At 46.3% G+C, this 23345-nt stretch overlaps 1 protein-coding gene across 2 annotated transcripts in view; it reads left to right on the top strand.

Annotated features, from left to right (window-relative positions):
* The window catches only part of ACER3 (alkaline ceramidase 3), a 54996-nt gene extending 33809 nt beyond the window's left edge, over window positions 1–21187 (top strand). Inside the window, exons 6-11 of one of the 2 annotated variants that reach the window (XM_060682752.2) lie at window positions 581–616; window positions 5233–5291; window positions 6652–6753; window positions 9744–9848; window positions 10910–10955; window positions 20892–21187. In XM_060682752.2, coding sequence (XP_060538735.1) covers window positions 581–616; window positions 5233–5291; window positions 6652–6753; window positions 9744–9848; window positions 10910–10955; window positions 20892–20945 — 402 coding nt within the window. In that variant the 3' untranslated portion in view covers window positions 20946–21187. Of the gene's footprint in view, window positions 1–580; window positions 617–5232; window positions 5292–6651; window positions 6754–9743; window positions 9849–10909; window positions 10956–11100; window positions 11292–20891 lie in introns of those variants that run through there. The other variant, XM_060682753.2, reaches the window with a different exon arrangement.
* Window positions 21188–23345: the final 2158 nt, after the last annotated feature.

Genomic DNA, 23345 nt, shown 5'->3' with positions numbered 1-23345 from the left:
TGAAAACAGTCTCCCCCCCACCCTGGAGGCCCTCCAGAGGCCAGAAACGGCCCGTTTGCCAACTTCCGAAGTTTCCTGCCTCCGGGGTGGGGGGTGGGGAAGGCCGTTTTTTCCCTCCCCAGACTCCTAGAAAGGCTGTGGAGGTTGGGGACAGCAAAAAAGGGGACTTCCGGTCCCACCGGAAGTTGGCAAACATGTCGTTTTCAGCCTCCGGGGGGGGGGTAGGCCATTTCCGTCCTCCCCAGACTCCTAGGAAGGCTCTAGAGGCTGGTGAGAGCAAAAAACGGGCCTCGTGTGCCAGGAACGTGGGGAGGGAGGGGTCACGTGCGCATGCACGGGTGCAGGGCACATAGAATTATGGGTGTGGGCACGCGTGCCCGCCACACACACACACACACACACCGCTCCTGGCACGTGATGGCAAAAAGGTTAGCCATCCCTGGCATATACCTATCCATCTTTGTGCGTCAAATAATATTGCTGCCGTTTGTCCTATATGAAAACAACCATGACTTTCCCCCAATTGTTTATCCATCAGTCCCAAGCAGTTGATAATGTCTTGTGTTTGCTTTTTTTCCAGGTGTACCTAAACTGGAAACAGCCCGTGTTCCATCAGGTAATTGCTTCTTTCTTTCTGTTTCAACTCAGGAAATGTTATTGACTTGTCCATTTCTTTAAAAAAAAAAAAATCCCCTCGCCTGTTGAACGTGGATATGTCAGACCCGAAAGCCAAGATCCACCCATGAAGATCCAGTTAAAACTGATTTATTGCTAAAAAGTCTATGCGTAGGAATCTTATCAACTACCAGTCAGAGCACCTGCTAAGACTTAAATAAGGGTCAACTGAATTCGAAGGAAGTCGGACTTTGTTCTCTTGTGACTCCCTCCCCCCCCCCAATAAAGCTATTTACGACCCGGTCCCAGAATTATGGCCCTGCGGTTGTTCACCCTGGTGACTGATCGCAGGGAAGCCGCAGTACCTCCCCAGCTATCTTCTCCCCATTCCCTTTCCCTGCAGGGGCAAGGGCCTTCTTCCTATCCCACCAGCAGGGCTGGGATTCAGCCGGTTCGGGCGAATCGGTAGTTCCGACAATCAGCAGGCCCCACCCACCCGCACCCGCCCTATCCTGTCCTATATGTCCTCCTTTCTGGCTCAGCTGATTGGCACAACACAGCTGATTCTACTTACCGGGGCTGCCTTAGAAGGTAAGCAGCTGAGCTTCAAATTGCTGTATTCTAAACGCTGCACGCAAGGGTGTTAAGCACACGCTCACGGAACTGTTAAACCGGTTGCAGCCCACCAGGTCCCAGTCTGCTTTCCTAATGCAGGAAATTCCTTGGTCAATATGGCTATATGTCAATTCCTTGGAGGTCTTCTAGTCCAACCCTTTGCTCAAACAGGAGACCCTATCCCATCCCAGACAAGTAACTGTCAAAGTCTCTCTTTAAAAACTCAAGTGATGGAGCACCCACAACTTCTGGTGGCAAGTTGTTCCACTGGTTAATTGTTCTCCCTGTCAGGAAGTTTCTCCTTAATTCCAGGTTGCTTCTCTCCTTGATTAGTTTCCATCCGTTGCTTCTTATCCTGCTGTCAGCACTTCAAGCTGCATTTACTCTAGTGCTGACATAAGAAGGAGGAGCGGAGGCGTCTGAAAAGGGACGTTTGACTTTTCACCTACTTATTTTCCCTGGAGATAATATCCCCTAGGAGGTGGGATGGGAGGGGGGAAATTCCTTTGAGCTGGAGCAGTAGATTAGGGGTAGAGTGACTTGGAAGATGGCCAATGAGTGCAGGGGAGTGGGGAACGGAAAGGGAGGGTTTGGGGTCTGGAAGTCAGTGTTGGCTACGATGAGTCGGGCTTTGAATGTCGTGCTTAATAAATGGGAGTTTTTCTTCAAAGACTTTGTTTGAAATGCAATTTATTTGAGACGACCTCGAAACTTGACACCTGCCTTCAGGTGCTTTGGAGAATAGCTTGACTCCCTCTTCTTTGGGGCAGCCCCTCAGATATTGGAAGACTGATGTCACGTCACCCCTAGTCCTTCTTTTCACTAGATTAGCCGTGCCCGATTCCTGCAAACGTTCTTCATATGTTTTAGCCTCCAGTACCCCAAGTAATAGGAGAAAAAATAATAATAATAGGAGAAAAATACGTAGTGGCCATTTTTATTTATTTTTTTTTGGCCTTGAGATGGAAAAATATGAAACCCGAATAGCCAGCTCCTTTTTCCAACAGCAGGCATGACGATACTATCATTTTAAACGCAGTAAACTTTATGCTTGCTTTTGAAGTCCTTGCAGCATCCTTCAGTTGCATTGAATTTCATGTCCAAGGGAACGTGGATTGTGCCTTGGGGGCCGTGTGGGAGAAAGAAGATTTCCATATATAATATTTTTTTTGCCTTGGATTTCTTAAACCCCAAGACAACCGAGTGGCTAGAATTCCCCCGTTCCCCTGTTTTGTTTTCTTTCCCCACCTATTTGCCTGTCACTCAACCGCCTTACTTTTCTCTTATTTCTGAATAAATCGCTTTGCATGGGCGGGTAAGGGACGGGCAAACTTGTCTTTCGGCGGAATTAAAATCGGATGGGAGTTCCAGGGTGCCACGCCCATATGAGCAAGTCCCCGGCAGTCTGGAATCCACTTCGCCAAACAAAACATGGCACTGTAGAGATAATTTGCATGATTTAAGAGCAATTAAACTTTGCCCTCCCAGCGTTAGTTATTCTAGATATTGTCTTTGGAGTAAGCACAATATAAATAACCCCCAGGAAGTCGGGGGCCAAAATAACCCTCTTTAATTATCAGCAACCTCTTTTGCAACGGTTGCATTCTGACGTGGCTGTACTCTGTCATTATGTTACTGAGCCTTTTTGCCTTTGTTGGCTCACGATGGGAGTTGTAATCCAGCAGGTTTAAGGAGGGCACTTTGCCACGTAAACAGAGGGAAGGCTGTATGTCTCTTCTAAAGCCCTATGGGGTACTCCTTACACTTACAGGACTTTATACGGCCACAATTGAGCCCCGAATTGTACGTTGTTAAGTGAGTTGGGCCCCATTTTACGGCTTTCCTTGCCACCGTTGTTAAGCAAACCGCTGCCGTTGTTAAGTTAGGAACACGGTTGTTAAACGAATCTGGCTTCCCCATTGACTTTGCTTGTCAGAAGATCACGTGACTGCGGGGACACTGCGACCGTCGTAAATACGAGCCACTTGCCAAGCGTCCGGATTTTTTTTTGATCACGTGACCATGGGGGATGCTGCGACAGTAAGTGTGAAAAACGGTCGTAAGTCACTTCTTTCAAATACAGATTTTTCCCCCTTTTTTCCCCTCCTCCTCCCTAACCCCCCCTCACCCTCCCCACCCCCCATGGCTTCTCCAAAAATAAAATCCAGATTGATATCAAATTATATAATACTTTACCATCCTTTTACACCCCCCCCCACATGCTAACCATTTCTTTCTAACATTGTTATTATATCCCCCCTATACTATACATTTCAAAGCAACCTTCAGCTATAAATATTTATTTATATAATAAATCCTAATTTGACATTTACTCAACTCATAATCTACCCATTTCCTCCCCCATACATATATCTCCTAATTCAAATCTTTTACGTATTTTTATATCTAAACATAACATCCCTTTTCCTAAACTAAACAATCAGTAACCTAACCCATCTCCACCCATTTTCCTACAGGTCTACCATACATATTTTTAATATCTTTGTTCTTTTGCCCACACCACACAACTAAAAAATATTTCCATATATGAATAAAATCCTCAAATGACTTTAAATTTATAATCCAAAAAACCTCGGGTGGTTTTTTATATACGAAAATACTTACTATTGATGGGAGCAGATGGTAATGGAAGATATTGAATATGCTGTTGGAAGCTGAACCTGATGTTACCCTAACATGGGCGATGGAATTAATAATCTAGTTGAAAGACGTTACAGAAGACACTATATGGATTATAAATTTAAAGTCATTTGAGGATTTTATTCATGTAAGTCACTTCTTTCAATGCTGTTCTAACTTCGAAGAGTCACTAAACGAACGGTTGTAAGTGGAGAACTCCCTGCACTAGATTTTCATTTATGCCCTTTTGGCCACAAGAAGCTGCCGAAGGATTCAGGCTGCCAGAATAGAGCCATAGAGATAGTCCTCGACTTACGTACATAAATAAATAAATAAATAAATAAATAAATAAATAAATAAATAAATAAATAAATAAATAAATAAATAAATAAATAATTTTATTTCTATACCGCCCTTCTCCCGAAGGACTCAGGGCGGTGTACAGCCAATTTAAAAACACAACACACAACAATAATTAAAAATTAAAATAATTACATAGATTTGGCCGATTTAAAACCCCAAACATTTAAAATACCCCAATTAAAATTATTAAGTTGATAGCCCTGCCTGGCGGAACAACAGGGTCTTCAGTGCGCAACGAAACACTCGGAGGTCGGAGATCTTGCGTATTTCCGGGGGCAGTTCATTCCACAGGGCTGGGGCTCCCACAGAAAAGGCCCTCCCCCTGGGTGTCGCCAGCCGACATAACTTGGCTGATGGCACCCTGAGGAGACCCTCTCTGTGGGAGCGGACTGGTCGGTGGGAGGCTATTGGTGGCAGAAGACGGTCTCGAAGGTACCCGGGTCCTATGCCATGGAGCGCTTTAAAGGTGGTAACCAACACCTTGAATCGCACCCGGAAGACATTCACTTAGTAACCGTTTAAAGTTACAACAGCACTGGAAAAAATGACTTAACGACCGTTTCTTCCCCCCTGATGACCATTGCAGCGTCCCCGTGGTCACGTGTCCAAAATTCGGACACTTAGCCACTGGCTCCTGTTTATGTCGTGTCCTGGACTCACGTGATTCCCCTTTTGCAACCTTCTGACAATCCAAAAACATGTTCCACGCCACTCGGTTTATCTCGATTTCATTTTATTTTTAGGCTTTGCATTTCTAATCTAAACCCATCGGGATCGTTTCTGTTTCAGCCTCATTCAGGAATTCCGTTCAACATTTGAAAATGGAATGAAATTTTCATTCAAAAATGCGGATGAGAAGTATGGATAAAAAAAATAACCCAGGAAGTGTTAATCTTGCCTGATTTTGCTGGAAAAACAAGCACTGCGTTCAGATATTGTACTAATGCATTCACAAAAACTCTCTTGTCTCTCTTTCTTCTCCACCCCCCCCCTCCCCAGGTTATGTATGGGACATTGGTGGCTATCCTAGTCTTACGCTCCGTGTATATAGTATTATGGTAAGTAAGGACTTAACTACAAGAGATGGTTGCAGCTTAAGCAAGAATCGCAGAGGGAGAAATTTGAAATGCTGATTTTCTGATAACGCTCAGCCTTCTGTTGCTCCACTGCCTGGGAATTGGCTCTGTGGGTTGGGTAACCAGGAAAAAAAATATAGCCTAGAGCTCCACTATTTGTCGGATCCCAGCTGCAGAATTAAAATGGGAGCGGAGTTTTGCTAAACGAGCGAGTGGCAAAGTGCCAGGGAGCTTCTCCGTCCGGATGTTGCTGCTTTGATGCTGTATACAGATAGAGTTCATTTAGTGACTGTTCAAGTTACAACGGCACTGAAAAAAGGAACTTTTATTATTTATTTATTATTCATATTTCTATGCCGCCCACTCTCCGAGGACTCTGGGGCGGCTTACACCAAAGACAGTATATACTAAATAGCATATTGCCCCCAATAATCTGGGTCCTCATTTTACCCACCTCGGAAGGATCGAAGGCTGAGTCAACCTTGAGCTGGTGAGATTTGATCCGCTGATCTGCTGAACTAGCAGTCAGCTGAAGAAGCTGCAGTACTTACGACCACAATGGGGACCGAAATTTCCACCATACAGAATACAGGGCGTCCTTGACTTAAAACCATTCGTTTAGTTGACCATTCGAAGTTTCAAGCACCACTGACGAAAATGATTTAGGACCGTTTTTCACAACTTACGACCGCTGCAGCCACCCCCACGGTCACATGATCAAAATTTCAGGCGCTTGGCAACTGACTCGTACTTATGACGGTTGCAGTGGCCCGGGGTCTCGTGATCCCCTCTTGCGACCTCCTTACAAGCGAAGTCAATGGGGAAGTTGGATTCACTTAACAATCGTGTTACTAATTTAACGATGGCAGCGATTCACTTAACAAAAGTGGCAGGAAAAGTCGTAAAACAGGGGCGAAGCTCACTTAACAAATCTTTCACTTAACATAAAGTTTGGACTCAATTGTGGTCGTAAGTCGCAGAATACAAGTAAATCTTCCCATTTTATCAGTGGTTAGAAAATAGAGGTAGAAATTAGAAGATAAAAAGATTATTACCATGTATAAGAAAACGATGAAATATCATTATATATAAGTAAACAATATATTATCACTATTGATTATCATTAACATCATCATTAATATCATCTTGTTTAAGCAAATTGACTCAGACAATACACTGTTTATTAAGCACTTATGTTGATTAAAGAAATGTACAAATAAATTTTTTAAAAAAATATTCCCAAGGAAGACCTGCCCCAAAATAGCAGAATAACATAAAGTCCAAAGTTGCTTTGAGAAATTTAATCTGATCCTTCCTTCCTCCCTTCCTTCCTTCCTTCCAGGGTTTATCCTTGGCTCCGAGGATTGGGATATACATCCCTGACTGTTTTTTTGTTGGGCTTCCTCCTTTGGAACGTAGACAACATTTTCTGCGAGAAATTGCGGTAGGTGAATTTTGGGGGTGGGATGCTTTTCCGTCCTCTTCTGGCTGATAGAGTTCAGCCCGTTTCCTTCCATCCGTCTGAGTCCGGCATGAAAAAATCGGGACCGTCCCGCCAAGTTCCAGTTAAGCTGATTTGTAGCCCCTGCCTATCCACCAGAATCTAGTTCAGGGGTGTCAAACTCGATTTCATTGAGGGCCGCGTCAGGGTTGTGGTTGACCTCGGGGTGGGTGTGTGGCCACTGTGGGCGTGGCCCGCTTGACGTCACTCGTGTCAGTGGTGCCCTGTGGCGGCCCGAGCGCTCTGCCAACAAAAACGAGCTCCATTTTTGGCTGCGATGGCCTCCTGCAACATTCTGCCAGCGAAAACGGAGCTCAGGGAGCTGCATGTGGCCCTTCCAAGCTCCGTTTTCGGCTGCCTCCTGCAACCCTCTGCCAGCGAAAACGGAGCTCAGGGAGCTGCATGTGGCCCTTCCAAGCTCCGTTTTCGGCTGCCTCCTGCAACCCTCTGCCAGCGAAAACGGAGCTCAGGGAGCTGCATGTGGCCTTTCCAAGCTCCGTTTTCGGCTGCCTCCTGCAACCGTCTGCCAGCGAAAACGGAACTCAAGTGGGATCGTACGCGGCCCTCCCGATCTCCACTTTCACTGGCATGCGCACCGCGGACTGGTCTTCGCTGTTTCCAGGGCAGCCCCGTGAGTCAGATCTAAGCACCCCCCGGGCCTCGAGTTTGACACCCCTGATCTAATCAAACCACCAGTCAGCCCTAAATTGACGCTAGATCAAGAGTTCAGACGGAATTCGAACTCGATCGCTTGTGGGGGACGTAAGGATTCCAGGCTAATTCCTCTCTCGACTCCGCCTCCAAGCTCCGCCTCTACATCTTGGGGTTTTCTGGGAAGGAAAACGCACAAAAGAATTGCTCTCGTAGCCAGGTGTGGCTAGATTTGGGGAAATGGCGGCAATTCTCACACCGGGGCTTCGGCTCTCCTCTTGGAGAGCTGGTTATCTGTAGGCTTCTGGGTGCTAATGATCACTGATCAGGATAACGAAAACCCAGGATTTATCGGGCACCATCGCGACAGAATGGATTTCTGCCCATCGAGTAAGGACATCCAGTAAAAAGGCTGTTGAGAGTCCCCTTCCTCGGGAGGTTCCTGGGGCCTGGCCTAGGAGACTGGTCTTGATGGAAGCCTTCACCTTTGCACCCCCTCTTCTCACAGAGGTCAGCGTGACCCCGACTCTTCCGTCTCAGCTCAGAGGTTACAAGAGGAACGCCCATCTGTATCTTGTGCGGCAGTATTTTGGAAATGTTTATTCCCAATTTCATGCTTAGATAATCTCTTCCTTCCCATCCTTATTCCCCTCCTCTCCTCTCCTCCCCTCCCCTTCCCTCCCCTCCTCCCTTCCTCTCATCCTCTAATCCTATCCCCCTTCCCCTCTCCCCTCCCTTCCCCTCCCCTCTCCTTCTCTATTCCTTCCCCTCCTCTCCTCTCCTCCTCCCCCCTTCCCTCCCCTCCTCCCTTTCTCTCATCCTATTCCCCTCTCCCCTCCCCTTCCCTCCTCCTCCTTCTCCTCCCCTCTCCTTCTCTATTCCTTCCCCTCCTCTCCTCTCCTTCCCTCCTCTCCTCCCTTCCTCTCATCCTATCCCCCTTCCCCTCTCCCCTCCCCTTCCCTCCTCCTCCTTCGCCTCCCCTCTCCTCCTCTATTCCTTCCCCTCCTCTCCTCCTCTCCCCTCCCCTCCTCCCTTCCTCTCATCCTATCCCCCTTCCCCTCTCCCCCCTCCCCTCCCCTTCCCTCCGCCTCCTTCTCCCCTCTCCTTCTCTATTCCTTTCCCTCTCTCCTCTCCCCTCCACTTTCCTCCTCTCCCCCTTCCTCTCATCCTATCCCCCTTCCCCTCTCGCCTCCCCTTCCTTCCTCCCCTCCCTTCCCTTCCCCTCTCCTCTCCTTCTATATCCCTTCCCCCTCTCCTCTCCTTTCCTCCTCTCCTCCCCTCCTCTCCTCCCCTCCTCTTATCCTCTCCCCCCTCCCCTTCCCTCCTCCTCCTTCGCCTCCCCTCTCCTTCTCTATTCCTTCTCCTCCTTCCCTCCCCTCCTCCCTTCCTCTGATCCTATCCCCCTTCCCCTCTCCCCCCTTCCCTCCGCCTCCTTCTCCCCTCTCCTTCTCTATTCCTTCCCGTCTCTCCTTCCCTCCTCTCCTCCTTCCCCCTTTCCTCCCCCCTCCCCTCCTCTCCTTTTATATCCCTTCTCTTCCCATCTCCCCTCCTCTCCTCCTTCCCCTCTCTCCACCCCTCTCCTCTCCTCTCCCTTTCCCCCCTCCCCTTTCCTCCATAGAGCAGGGGCCAGTGCAAAAAAGCCCGGTCTTCCAGTCCCCTGTTAGGCTCACAGGATCTGCAGCATGTCCATTCTGCTGTATCTGGTTGGATGGGGAGATCGCTCTTGGAAAAGGTGATCCCTCGGGTATGGGAATGAGGAGTCTCCTACTGTGTTTCCCCGAAAATAAGACCTCCCCTGATAATAAGCCCAATCGGGCTTTTGAGTGCCTGCGCTAAAATAAGCCTCCCCTCGAAAATAAGCCCTCCCTGAAAATATTTAAACTCAGAGCTGGAAATCAGGTAAGACGGCAAGAGGAGCCCCATCTTGCTCCACGTGCCCCAAAATAATAAGACCTCCCCGAAAATAAGGCTGAGCACTTATTTCGGGGTTCAAAAAAATATAAGACAGGGTCTTATTTTCGGGAAAACACGGTAGATTCCCTGGAAGCCTCTTGTCCTCAGAGAGGAAGGACCCTTGGACAGCTTTACCCGGTTCTCATCTTGAAGCCCTCTTTATTTTCTCCGTAACCAGAGGATGCGACTTCTGAAAGGCTGTTTTTACAGATTCTCAAAGAAGCCTGGATCCATTTGCTTGGACGTCCCTTGGTCTTTACGGGAGGCTGGGGTCTAGAAGGGGGCTGGGGAAGCCAATGGGTGACCTTGGCGATGGTGTCTCTCCACAGGGGCGTACGTGAGAGGCTGCCTCCGCTCGTGGGCGTTGTCACGCAGTTTCATGCTTGGTGGCACATCTTCACGGGACTCGGTTCCTACCTTCACATCCTGTTCAGGTATCTTCCCTTCCCTTTCCCAGGGGTTTCGGGGGGAAAACGTCCTGCTCAAAAGTAGAGCCGATCAGTCTCAGCTGTTAAACAGGAACAACCAGGAACAAAGACGTTAGCGCAGTAGCATCGTCGTATCTTTGGGAAGACGAGGGATTTACACAACTGGATGGATGGATAGATGGATGGACGGACATTGGAGAAGGGAGGGAGGGAGGGAGGGAAAGAAGGAAGGAAGGAAAGATGGACATTGGAAAGGGAAGGAAATGGATGGATGGATGGATGGGTGGATGGATGGATGGACATTGGAGAAGGAAAGGAAGGAAGGAAGGATGGATGGATGGATGGATGGATGGATGGACGGACATTGGAGAAGGAAAGGAAGGAAGGATAGATGGATGGATGGATGGATGGATGGATGGATGGATGGATGGACGGACATTGGAAAGGGAGGGAAGGAAGGGAGAGAAGGAAGGAAAGATGGATGGACATTGGAAAGGAAGGAAGATGGATGTCTGGATGGACATTGGAGAAGGAAGGATGGATGGATGGATGGATGGATGAACATTGAAGAAGGAAGAATGGATAGATGGATGGACATTGGAGAGGGAAGGAAAGGAAAGGAAGGAAGATGGATGGATATTAGAGAGGGAAGGAAGGAAGATGGATGGATGGATGGACATTGGAGAGGGAAGGAAAGGAAGGAAGGAAAGAAGATGGATGGATGGACATTGGAGGGGAAGGAAGGAAGGAAGAATAGAAGAATGGGAAAGAAGGAAGGAAGGTGGATGGACAGCTGGATGGACGGACATTAGCGAGGAAGGGAGGAAAGGAAGAAAGGTGGAAGGATGGATGGACAGACATTAGGGAAGGGAGGGAGGGAAGGAGAGAGCGAGGGAGGGAGGGAGGGAGGGAGGGAGGAAGGAAGGAAGGAAGGATCACAGCCTCCTAGCTGGCCCCAGAGGTGGAGCTGAGTTCCAAAGAGATCCAGGCAGTGATGTTGACTCAAACTGATTTATCCCAAATGTTTCTTTTAATCTTCTTTTCTCCCCTTTCTCTTCTGATTCTAGTTTATATTCCCGGACACTTTACCTGAAATACAGGCCAAAGGTCAAGGTAAGTTGCTAATGACTCTCTCCTGCGGGCTTCTCTTCCCGCCCCCCCCCGGCCCCCTCCCCGAAATAGCTAAAGGCTTCTTAGGGCAAACCTAAAGTAGTGGCTAAGTGATTTTTTATTTTTTTATTTTTTTTGTTTATTGTAGAGAAAAACAAAAGTTACGGCCTACATAAAATCTGCAGAGTCAATATAACATTGAGAAGAAGATATCAGGGCTTCCTGCATCCAGAAACCTATTTATTTTTTCTTTGATTGCATTGAAAGATTTGTCGCATTTCATGCTTGCGTTTGCTATGCCAACATTTGCAGAATAAACAGTGTCTGTTTTCCCCCTGAGAATTTGTCGAGTTGTAATTTCACCACAAAGCCCCTCAAAGACGTGTGAGAAAGAGGAGAAGGCGATAGGTAGATCCCAGCTATGCGATTTTGATTGATCACTATAGCCAGTCCTCGGCTTACGACCACCAGCGAGCCCAAAATTTCTGCAGCTAAACGAAACATTTGCTAAGGGAATTTTGCCCCATTTTACGACTTTTCTTGCCCCGGTTGTTAAGCGAATCACTGCAGTTGTTACACGAGTCAAACACGGTTGTTAAGTGAATCCGGCCTCCCGACTGACTGTGGTCGCAAAAGGGGATCGGGTGACCCCCCTGGACACTGCAACCGTCATAAATATGAGTCAGTGACTGAATTTTGATCACGTTACTATGGGGATGCTGCAATGGTTGTAAGTGTGAAAAACGGTCGTAAATCGCTTTTTTCAGTGCCGTTGTAATTTCCAGTGGTCACTAAATGAACAGTTGTAAGTCAAGGACTACCTGTAACTCCAAATCAGACTCTAGTTTGGTTAAGGCAGCCTACGAAAATGCCTTTAACATCCTGAGGCTTTAAAGTAATGGAATTCTTTAAAATTTGAAGTACAGGTGAGTCCTCGGCTTACGACCGTTCCTTTTTGTGACCGAAGCTAGAACGGCCCTGGAAAAAAAAGGAACTTAGGACCATTTTTCACACTTAACGCCCATTGCAGCATTCCGATGTGATCAAAATTCAGACGCTTGGCAACCCCGACTCATATTTATGATGGTCGCAGTGCCCTGATCCACTTTTGCGACTTTCTCGACCAGCAATGGGAGGGAAGCCAGATTCACTTAACAACCGTGTGACGACTTCGGCGATAGACTTAACACGGGTGGCAAAAAGAGGTCGTAAAATGGGGCAAAGAGCCTTGGTGGCACAGCAGACTAAAGTGCTGTTAAGTAGCACCAGCTGCCTGCAATTACTGCGAGTTCAAATCTCACCAGGCTCAAGGTTGACTCAGCCTTCCATCCTTCCAAGGTAGGTAAAATGAGGACCCGGATTGTGGGGGCAATAAGCTGACTTTGTATAAAAAAGAACACCGCTTAGGGGTGGGGGGAAAGCCCTACTAATACCTGTATACCCTACTACAGGTATACAGGTATACAGGTATAATATCTGTATACCCTACTACAGGTATATACAAAAGTATGAAGGCTATTGCTTAACGCATTGTAAGCCTCCCTGAGTCTCCAGAAAAGGGCGGCATATAAATCGAACCAATAAATAAATAAATAAATAAATAAATAAATAAATAAACAAATAAACAAATAAACAAATAAATAAATAAATAAATAAATAAATTTAACCACAGTCTCCCTTAGCAGCAGGAATTTGGGGCTCAATTGTGGTCGCAAGTCGAGGACTACCTCTATTTTCCCCACTGGTAAACATACTTACGTTTTATCTAAGAAATGTCAGGCTTTATCTTCACCAGGGATCTTAAATTTGATCTGCATCGGTGCGTTTTATATCAGGGGTTCTCCAACCTTGGCAATTTGAAGCCTGGCGGACTTCAAATTCCCAGAATTCCCCAGCCAGCTTTGCAAAGCTGGCTGGGGAATTCTGGGAATTTGAAGTCCGCCAGGCTTCAAATTTGCAAAGCTGGCTGGGGAATTCTGGGAATTTGAAGTCCGCCGGGCTTCAGATTGCCAAGGTTGGAGACCCCTGCTATCTATGACGGAAACATCACTGTCTCGTCCATATATTTGATGAGCGAATGACAGGTCTCCTTGAGACATGGAAGCCATCCAAACATCTGCTGTGCAGATTTCTCTTTGTCTCGTTTGATTGATTGATATTTCCTGGCCTCTTTTGAATCAGGTATTATCCAGGGAAGCTCTTCCTTAGTATGTCAGACACAGACTTCACGTCCTTCGCTGGAAGCAAAGCAAGGCTTTATTATTTCAAAAACAGGCCGAGAATTTTTTAAAAAAATCAGCCCGTTAAAGATAAATCCCTACAGCCGACGTTTTATTCACTAGCCTTTCTTTCAGGAGCAAAAAGGGAGCATACAGATTAGCCCTCAACTTAACAGCTGTCCGTTTAGGGACGGCTCAAAAACTAGAACTGGAAAAAAGCACTGGAAAAAAAAACTAGAATCGATCGGGATAAAAGCCGGGAAGGGACTCTCAGAGGTCTTCTAGTCCAGCCTCCAAGCAGGAGATCCTATACTGTTTCAGACAAGTGGCTGCCCAGTCTTAAACTTGTCAAGAGTGGACATCCCCCTCCTGACCGAGAGCATTGATACAAACAGAAATACAAGATACAACTTTTCTGGTTTTCCCAAAGCTGTCAGGGTTTCCCTGAAATTAAATTTTTATTTTAGGTATTATTTTATTATTTTATTGTTTAGTTTTGTTTTATTACTTTACTTTACTTTACTTTACTTTACCTTACCTTACCTTACCTTACCTTACCTTACCTTACCTTACCTTACCTTACCTTACCTTACCTTACCATGAATGAACGAATGAATGAGCGAGGTGGAAGGGACCTTGGAGGTCTTCTAGTCCAGCCCCCTGCTCGAGCAGGAGAACCTATACTATTTCAGACAAGTGACTGTCCAATCTCTTCTTAAAAACATCCAGTGATGGAGCGCCCACGATTTCTGGTGGTAAGCTGTTCCACTGGTTAATCGTCCTCACTGTGAGGAAGTTTCTCCTTCATTCCAGATTGCTTCTTTCGTTGATTAGCTTCCAACCATTGTACAAACCACCTCACCTCACCTTACCTTACCTTACTATGAATGAATGAATGAATGTGTCAGGTTTCGAGGTCGTCTCAAATAAATTGCATTTCAAACGAAGTCTTTGAAGAAAAACTCCTATTTATTAAGCACGACATTCTAACTCCGACTCCATCGCAGCCAACACTGACTTCCAGACCCAAAACCCTCCCTTTCCGTTCCCCACTCCCCTGCATTCATTAGCCATCTTCCAAGTCACTCTACTCCTGTCTACTGCTCCAGCTCAAAGGAATTTCCCCCCTCCCATCCCATCTCCTAGGGGATATTATCTCCAGGGAAAATAAGTAGGTGAAAAGTCAAACGTCCCTTTCCAGACGCCTCTGCTTCTCCTTCTTATGTCAGCACTAGAGTAAATGCAGCTTGAAGTGCTGACAGAACGAATGAATGAATGAATGAATGAATGAATGAATGAATGAATGAATGAATGAGCGAGGTGGAAGGGACCTTGGAGGTCGTCTAGTCCAGCCCCCTGCTGGAGACCCTAGACCAGTGGGTCTCAACCTTCCTAATGCCACGACCCTTTAATACAGTTCCTCATGTTGCGGTGACCCCCAGCCATAAAATTATTCCTAATACCATTGAAAATATGTGTTTTCCGATGGTCTTAGGCGACCCCTGTGAAAGGGTCGTTCGACCCCCGCAAAGGGGTCCCGACCCACAGCTTGAGAACCACTGCCCTAGACCATTTCAGACATAGCGGCCGTGCAATCTCTTCTTAAAAACCTCCAGTGAGGGAGCGCCCACGATTTCTGGTGGCAAGCTGTTCCACTGGTTAATCGTCCTCCCTGTGAGGAAGTTTCTCCTTCATTCCAGATTGCTTCTTTCGTTGATGAGCTTCCAGCCATTGTACCAACCATCTCGCCTTACCTTACCTTACTATGAATGAATGAATGAATGAATGAATGAATGTGTCAAGTTTCGAGGTCGCCTCAAATAAATTGCATTTCAAACAAAGTCTTTGAAGAAAAACTCCCATTTATTAAGCACGACATTCAAAGCCCGAGTCATCGTAGCCAACACTGACTTCCAGACCCAAAACCCTCCCTTTCCGTTCCCCACTCCCCTGCACTCATTGGCCATCTTCCAAGTCACTCTACCCCTAATCTACTGCTCCAGCTCAAAGGAATTTCCCCCCTCCCATCCCATCTCCTAGGGGATATTATCTCCAGGGAAAATAAGTAGGTGAAAAGTCAAACGTCCCTTTCCAGACGCCTCCGCTTCTCCTTCTTATGTCAGCACTAGAGTAAATGCAGCTTGAAGTGCTGACAGAATGAATGAATGAATGAAAATGAATGAATGAATGAGCGAGGTGGAAGGGAAGGGACCTTGGAGGTCGTCTAGTCCAGCCCCCTGCTCATGTAGGAGACCCTAGACCAGTGGGTTTCAACCTTCCTAATGCCACGACCCTTTAATACAGTTCCTCATGTTGTGGTGACCCCCAGCCATAAAATTATTCCTAATACCATTGAAAATATGTGTTTTCCGATGGTCTTAGGCGACCCCTGTGAAAGGGTCGTTCGACCCCCCGCAAAGGGGTCCCGACCCACAGGTTGAGAACCACTGCCCTAGACCATTTCAGACATAGCGGCCATGCAATCTCTTCTTAAAAACCTCCAGTGAGGGAGCGCCCACGATTTCTGGTGGCAAGCTGTTCCACTGGTTAATCGTCCTCCCTGTGAGGAAGTTTCTCCTTCATTCCAGATTGTTTCTTTCATTGATGAGCTTCCAGCCATTGTACCAACCATCTCGCCTTACCTTACCTTACCATACGATTTATTTGCTGCCCATCTCATTTTGGAGCAACTCTGCACGGCTCATAGCATTAAAAGCATTAAACCCGTAAAAAGATAAATGTTTCTAAAATAATAAAACAGAAATTACAATCAAGAGTAAAATTATAATTTAAAAAATGGGGAGTGGGAGGGAGCAGAGTGTGAAGTGGGGGGGGGGTTAGGATGGCCTCTTAATTCGTCAACCATCTCCAGCGTGGTATTTCATCATGGGGGCCCCCACAAGCTTTCTGGCAGAGGCAGGACTTCAGGTCCTTAGAGAAGGTCAAAGGGCAGGAGCCCAGGCACTTCCTCCTGGACACCCCCCAGCCAAAAAGTCTTTGACTGACAGGGCCCGCAGCATCCCTCCTCAGATGGCGTGGGTGGGGCAGTCCAGCCCCGTTGGGATGAGGTGGAAATTGAAGTTGATAGGTTGTCTTTTTCTTACTGAAACATTTTGGCTTTCTTCGAAGAGAATTCGGCCCTTAAGAGAAGAATAGAAGGGACCTTGGAGGTCTTCTAGTCCAACCCCCTGCTCAAGCAGGAAAACATAGGCCGTTTCAGACATTTTCAATCTTTTCTTAAAAACCTCCAGTGATGGAGCACCCCACAATTTCTGGAGGCAAGTCCTTCCCACTGATGGATTGTTCAAACAGTCAGGAAATTCCTCCTTAATTCCAGGTTGCGAATAGAATAGAATAGAATAGAATAGAATAGAATAGAATAGAATAGAATAGAATAGAATAGAATAGAATAGAATAGAACAGAACAGAACAGAACAGAACAGAACAGAACAGAACAGAACAGAACAGATGGGAAAGAAAAGAAGAGAAGAAGAGAAGAATATAGAATATTCTACATTAGAATTAGAAATAGAATAGAATAGGATAAAATTAAGAATAGAATAGAGAATAGAATAGAATAGACTTAAAAATAGAATACAGTAGAATTAAAACTTGAATAGAATTTAGAATAGAGAATAGAATAGAATAGACTTAAAATAGAATACAGTAGAATTAAAACTTGAATAGAATTTAGAATAGAATAGAATAGAATAGAATAGAACAGAACAGAACAGAACAGAACAAATGGGAAAGAAAAGAAGAGAAGAGGAGAAGAATATAGAATATTCTACATTAGAATTAGAAATAGAATAGAATAGACTTAAAAATAGAATACAATAGAATTAAGACTAGAATAGACTACAGTAGAATTTAGAATAGAATAGAATAGAATAGAATAGAATAGAATAGAATAGAATAGAATAGAAGAAATAGGAAAGAAGAGAAGAGAATAGAGAGTTGGACGGGACCTTGGAGATCTTCTAGTCCAACCCTCTGCCCAGGCAGGAATCCCTACACCACTTCAGACAAAGGGTTATCTAACATCTTCTTAAAAACTCCCAGTGTTGGAGAATTCACAACTTCTGGTGGCAAGTCGTTCCACTGGTTAATTGTTCTCACTGTCAGGAAATTTCTCCTTAGTTCTAAGTTGCTTCTCTCCTTGGTTGATTTCCACCCATTGCTTCTTGTTCTACCCTCAGGTAGACTACTCAGGTAGTCCCTTCCCTTCAGGTGCTTTGGAGAATAGCTTGACTCCCTCTTCTTTGGGGCAGCCCCTGAGATATTGGAAGACTGCTATCATGTCTCCCCTAGTCCTTCTCTACATTAAACTAGACGTACCCAGTTCCTGCAACCGTTTTTCATATGTTTTAAGCCTCCAGTCCCCTAATCCTCTTTGTTGCTCTTCTCTGCACATCTTTCTTAGAGTCTCCACATCTGTTTTATAACTTGGCAACCGAAACAGGATGCAATATTCCAAGTGGGGCCTTACCAAGGCCTTATCTGTTAATGCTTGTCCCAAATGTGTTTTTTTCAAAAGGCAACTGGACTTTCTTGGGTTTTTTTTTCCTCGATAACATTTCGCTTCTCATCCAAGAAGCTTCTTCGGTTCTTCAGTCAGAAGTGAAGAAGCTCCTTGGAGGAGAAGCGAAACGTCTTCAAGGAAAAAAAACCCCAAGAAATTCCGGTTGCCTTTTGAAAAAAAAAAAACACCTTTGGGATAAATCAACACCTGGCTAAGTCTCATTTTGTTTTGGGAATGTTTACTGCATTCCACCTAACTGTATACAGCAGTCCTCGACTTAACAACGTTTTGGTTAGTGACCGTTCAAAGTTACAACGGCACTGAAAAATGTGACTTACGACCGTTTTTCACAGTTAACGGCCCCACGTGGTCACCTGATGCAAATTCAGGCACTTGGCAAATGGCTTATATTTATGACGGCTGCAGTGTCCCAGGGTCACGCCACCCCCTTTTGTGACCTCCTGACAAGCAAAGTCAGTGAGGAAGCCGGATTCACTTAACAACCGTGTGACTAATTTAAACACTTAACAACTGTGGCAAGAAAAGTTGTAAAATGGGGCAAACCTCACTTAACGTCTGTCTGGCTTTAGAAATGGACATTTTGGCCTTACTGAGTCCTGGTGGCGCAGTGGTTAGAATGCGGTACTGCAGGCTAACTCACTGTTCAATGCCAGGAGTTTGATTCTGACCGGCTCAAGGTTGACTCAGCCTTCCATCCTTCCGTGGTCGGTAAAATGAGGACCCAGATTGTTGGGGGCAAGAGGCTGACTCTGTAAACTGCTTAGAGAGGGCTAGGAAGCGCCAGTGGTGGGTTGCTCCTGGTTCGCACCGGTTCGCAAGAACCGGTAGTAAAACTTTGTAGTAGTCCGGAGAACCGGTAATAACATTGGCTGGCCACGCCCCCCAAACCGGTCCACGGCCCGGTCGTCGCTCGCTTACCCCGCCCATCTCATCAGAGGCTTTTTTTAAAAAAACTTTTAAAAGCATTTTTTCTACAACCTCTTCAGCCAAAAAAATGCTTTTAAAAGTTTTTTTAAAAAAGCCTCTGACGATCGCGCGGCTCAGCTGGGATCGTCAGAGGCTTCTGAAAGCATTTTCGGCCGAAGAGGTTGTAGGAAAAAAAAAATGCCTTTAAAAGCCTCTGGCGATCCCAGCTGACTTGCCTGATCGTCAGAGGCTTCTAAAAGCATTTTTTTCCTGCAACCTCTTAAGGTTGTAGAAAAAATGCTTTTAAAAGTTTAAAAAAAAAAAAGTTGGCCACGCCCACCCAGTCACATTACCCCCACCACCAAGCCACGCCCACAAAATAAGCCACGCCCACAGAACCGGTAGTAAAAAAAAATTTAGAACCCACCCCTGTGTGAAGCGGTATATAAATCGAAGTGCTATTGCTATTGTGGTCATAAGTCAACCTGTATTACTTTCTCCTCCCTCGGGTAAAAACCTAACCTGCATAAGGCATACAGAGATAAGCACAGGTAGTCCTCTACTTACGACCACAATTGAGTCCAACGTTTCTATTGCTAAGCGAGACAGTTGTTGAGTGAATTTTGCCCCATTTTACAACCTTTCTCGCCGCAGTTGTTAAGTTCGTAACCCGGTTGTTAAGCGAATCTGGCTTCCCCCATTGACTTTGCTTGACAGAAAGTCGCAAAAGAGGATCATTTCACCCCGGGACACTGCGACCGTCATAAATATGAACCAGTCCGAATTTTGATCATGTGACCAGGGGGATGATGCAACGGTCTTAAGTGTGAAAACCCAGTCATAAGTCACTTTTTTCAGTGCCATAGTAACTTTCAATGGTCACTAAATAAACTGTTGTAAGTCAAGGACTATCTGTAATTACTGCAGATCAATAATAACCAGATGAGCTTCTTCAGGGAGGTAAGTTAGTTTCCTTCCTTCCTTCCTTCCTTCCTTCCTTCCTTCCTTCCTTCCTTCCTTCCTTCCTTCCTTCCTGTTAGAATGTAGTATTGCAGGCTAACTCTGCCCACTGCCAACAGTTCGATCTTAACCAGCTCAGAGTTAATTGAGCCTTCCATCTTTCCAAGGCTGGTAAAATAGTCAGTTGACGCCATTGCTGACTATTGGGGGCGAATTGCTGGCCCCCACGGAGAGGGCGCGCAACTTGGGCGTCCTCCTGGATTCACGGCTGTCTTTAGAAGAGCACTTGACAGCCGTGACCGGGAGGATTTTTCATCAGGTTCGCCTGATTCGCCAGTTGCGTCCCTTTCTGGATCGGGACTCCCTGCACACAGTCACTCATGCCCTCGTCACCTCCCGCCTGGACTATTGTAACGCTCTCTACATGGGGCTCCCCTTGAGGAGCACCCGGAGGCTCCAACTGGCGCAGAGTGCGGCCGCGCGGATGGTTATGGGAGCAACATGGCGCTCCCATGTAACACCTCTCCTGCGCGAGCTGCACTGGCTCCCGGTGGTCTTCCGGGTGCGCTTCAAGGTTTTGGTTACCACCTTTAGAGCGCTCCATGGCTTAGGACCTGGTTATTTACGGGACTGCCTGCTACCACCAATAGCCTCCCACCGGCCGGTACGCTCCCATGGAGAGGGGCTCCTCCGGGTGCCGTCAGCCAAGCAGTGTCGACTGGCGGTCCCCAGGGGGAGGGCCTTCTCTGTGGGGGCACCCACTATCTGGAACAAGCTCCCCCCGGAGATACGGAAGATCCTGGATCTGCGCACTTTCCACCGTGCTCTTAAGATCCTCCTATTCCAGCAAGCCGGCCTGGCTTAATTTTCTCCCTTTTCTTTTTAAATTTTTAAATTGAAATTTTAATTTGTTTTAAATTATTGGGATTTTTAATTGTCTTGGGCTAAATTATTTAATTTGGTTTTAATTATGTTTCTAACTTTTGTATTTATGTATTTTATTTTGTGCCTGTTCACTGCCCTGAGTTCTTCGGGAGTAGGGCGGTATACAAATTTAATAAAACAAACAAACATAAAACAAAATGAGGAACCAGATTGTTGGGGGACTCTGTAAACCGCTTAGAGAGGGCTGGAAAGCACTGTGAAGCGGTATATAAGTCTTAAGTGCTATTGCCCTTCCTTCCTTCCTTCCTTCCTTCCTTCCTTCCTTCCTTCCTTCCTTCCTTCCTTCCTTCCTTCCTTCCTTCCTTCCTTCCTTCCTTTTCTTGACCCAACAGCCTAAGAATGTTTTTTTCCCTTTCTTTTCCATAGTTTATCTTCGGGATTTGGCCTGTTCTCTTAGTAGAATCAACGAAGAAGCCATAAGAAGCAACAGGTCGAAGAAGAAACAGCCAGCATCCTTTGGAGACCTTTGACTGCCCCATGGGAAGCTCTCGGCACTACAAAAAAAAAAAGAATTTTCTTCTTCCTTTTCTTTCACCGCTCCCGGAACGACGAAGAATCCCAACGGATCACGCGCCCTCACGCCTACCGACACCCTCGATGGGAGGTTTTCCACATATTTGCATTGTTAAAGCTGTGCCAAAATATTTGGGTTTTCTTCTGAAGGCCTGGTTTGGGGTGGCAATGCTTTCCCCCCCCCCCCCCCCCGGAGTCATTCCTGAAGTTTTCGTTGGACTGATCAAGATATCCGCTCCGTGGTTGGGACCAAATGGCTTCTGTCTGGATCATGAAACCGGTGGGAATCCCAAAAGAGGACCCATCGCTCCATTTAATGTCCTAAGGCAGGGGTCTCCCAACCTTAGCGACTTTTAAGACTTTTGGACTTCAACTCCCAGAAGACCTCATCATTCCTGAAGAATCCTGGGAGTTGAGGTCCACAAGTCTTAAAAGTTGCCAAGATGACCACCTTTGCTCTAAGGGACTCAGTATTTGTTTCCTCATTAGTGTTATCTTGTAATAAGTAGGGGGAACGTTGGGGTCCTTGGTTTTCTCTGGGCTCGTTTCATGACCCAACTAGGTAACCTCATCAGTGCTAGAAGAGAGAGGGGTTTGTGGAGAGATGGAGGAGGAGGAGTGGTGTAGGGTCCTTGGTGTTCTCTGAGCTCAGTTGTTTCCTTGCAGACGTTTCATGACCCAACTAGGTAACTTCATTAGTGTAGGGGGAGTAGGGGGAACTACCGTATTTTTCGGAGTATAAGATGCATCTTTTCCCCCCCCCAAAAAAGAGGGTGAAAATCTGGGTGCGTCTTACACTTTGAATGTAGCCCCACCCAGCCTCTCAAACAGAGGTTTCAGAGGCTGAAAAAAGCCTCTGAAACAAAGCTTCAGGAAAAAAAAGCCTCCGAAACAGCTTCAGAAAAAAAGCCTCTGAACAAAGTTTCAGAGGCTTTTTTTCTGAAGCTCTGTTTCGGAGGCTTTCAGAGGCAGAAAAAAAAAGCAAGGCACAGAGCTCACAACCAACGAACCTGTTGCTAAAATTCACCTCTGGGAACAGCTGATTGGGGGTATCCCGGGAGGCCGATCCACCCGCCAGTCAGCTTTTTTCTTCTTTCCCTCCCCAAAAACTAAGATGCGTCTTATACTCCCAAAAATACGGTGTATCCGTTGAACTCATGGCAAGCTGTTAGTCCACACTTCCAGGGAGCGTCAGGATGGAGAAAATTGCTTTTGACGAAGCCCCGTGGATTAATTTAGCCGCTTCAAAGTGAGGCTCTATGGGTGCTCTGGGCCTCCCCAAAAGCCCCTCTGGCTGGAAATTCCAGAAATTGGTGTCCCAACAGGAAAGTCCTCAGGTTGTGAAAGCTTAGATGTGCATAGAGGTAAGGTAAAAGTGCCTCTTCTTTTCACTCGGTGTGTATGTGTGACTGTGCCATTTCCAATCCACGATGTTACCCGCCAATTCCAGGCAGTCCTAGACTTACAAACATCCAAAGTTACAACAGCAACAGAAAAAAAACCACTTACCGTCTTAAAAGCAACCTTTAATTGGGTGGATTTCCGACTCTCAGGCTTACGACCGTTTTTTTCACGTTGATGTCCATTGCAGCATTAACCCAGAGTCACGTGATCGAAATTTGGACACTGGGCAACCAAGCCTGTATTTATGACTGTTGCACCGTTCTGGGGGTCCCATGGTCGCCGCTTGTGACCTTCCCATCCATCTTCCGACAAGCAAAGAGGGGAAAGTTGGATTCACTTAACGACCACCCGATTCATTTAACGGCCACAGCGATTTGCTTAATATCGGCGGCCAAAATGGTCGTGAAATGATGTGCCAACTCACAACCGTTGCCGTACTTTGGGGCTCAGTTGTGGTTGTAAGTCAAGGACTGCCTGCAAAGGCCTTGCTCAGTACATTTGCCTACTCATGCCAGGCTCCAAATCCTACCTCCAAATCTTCCTCCAACTCTTAATTTGCAAAGAAGTTGGCCCTTTCTCAGCCAGGTGCCATAGAGGACTTAAGCTGTTTCTCAACCTTGCAAGGTGTGTGGACTTCAACTCCCAGAATTCCCCAGCCAGCATGCATCAGCTTCGCAATTATTGTCGTCATTTGCCCCAAAGCTGCCTTTTTTTCCCCCAAGAGGCAACTGGACTTTCTGGTTTTTCTTTGAAGACGTTTCTCTTCTCATTCAAGAAGCTTCTTCAGTTTGCCTCTTGGGAAAAAAAAAAAGAAACCCTTTGGGACAGCCATGACCTGGATGACTTCAGAATCTCTGTAGATTATGGTTGTTAATTGTTTATTACATTACAGGCAGTCCTCAA

Source organism: Pantherophis guttatus, chromosome 5, assembly GCF_059756535.1.
Source record: "Pantherophis guttatus breed Tessera chromosome 5, ASM5975653v1, whole genome shotgun sequence".
NCBI lineage: Eukaryota > Metazoa > Chordata > Lepidosauria > Squamata > Colubridae > Pantherophis > Pantherophis guttatus.
Note: the sequence above shows the minus strand (reverse complement) of the source record. Positions and strands in the feature narration are given on the sequence as shown.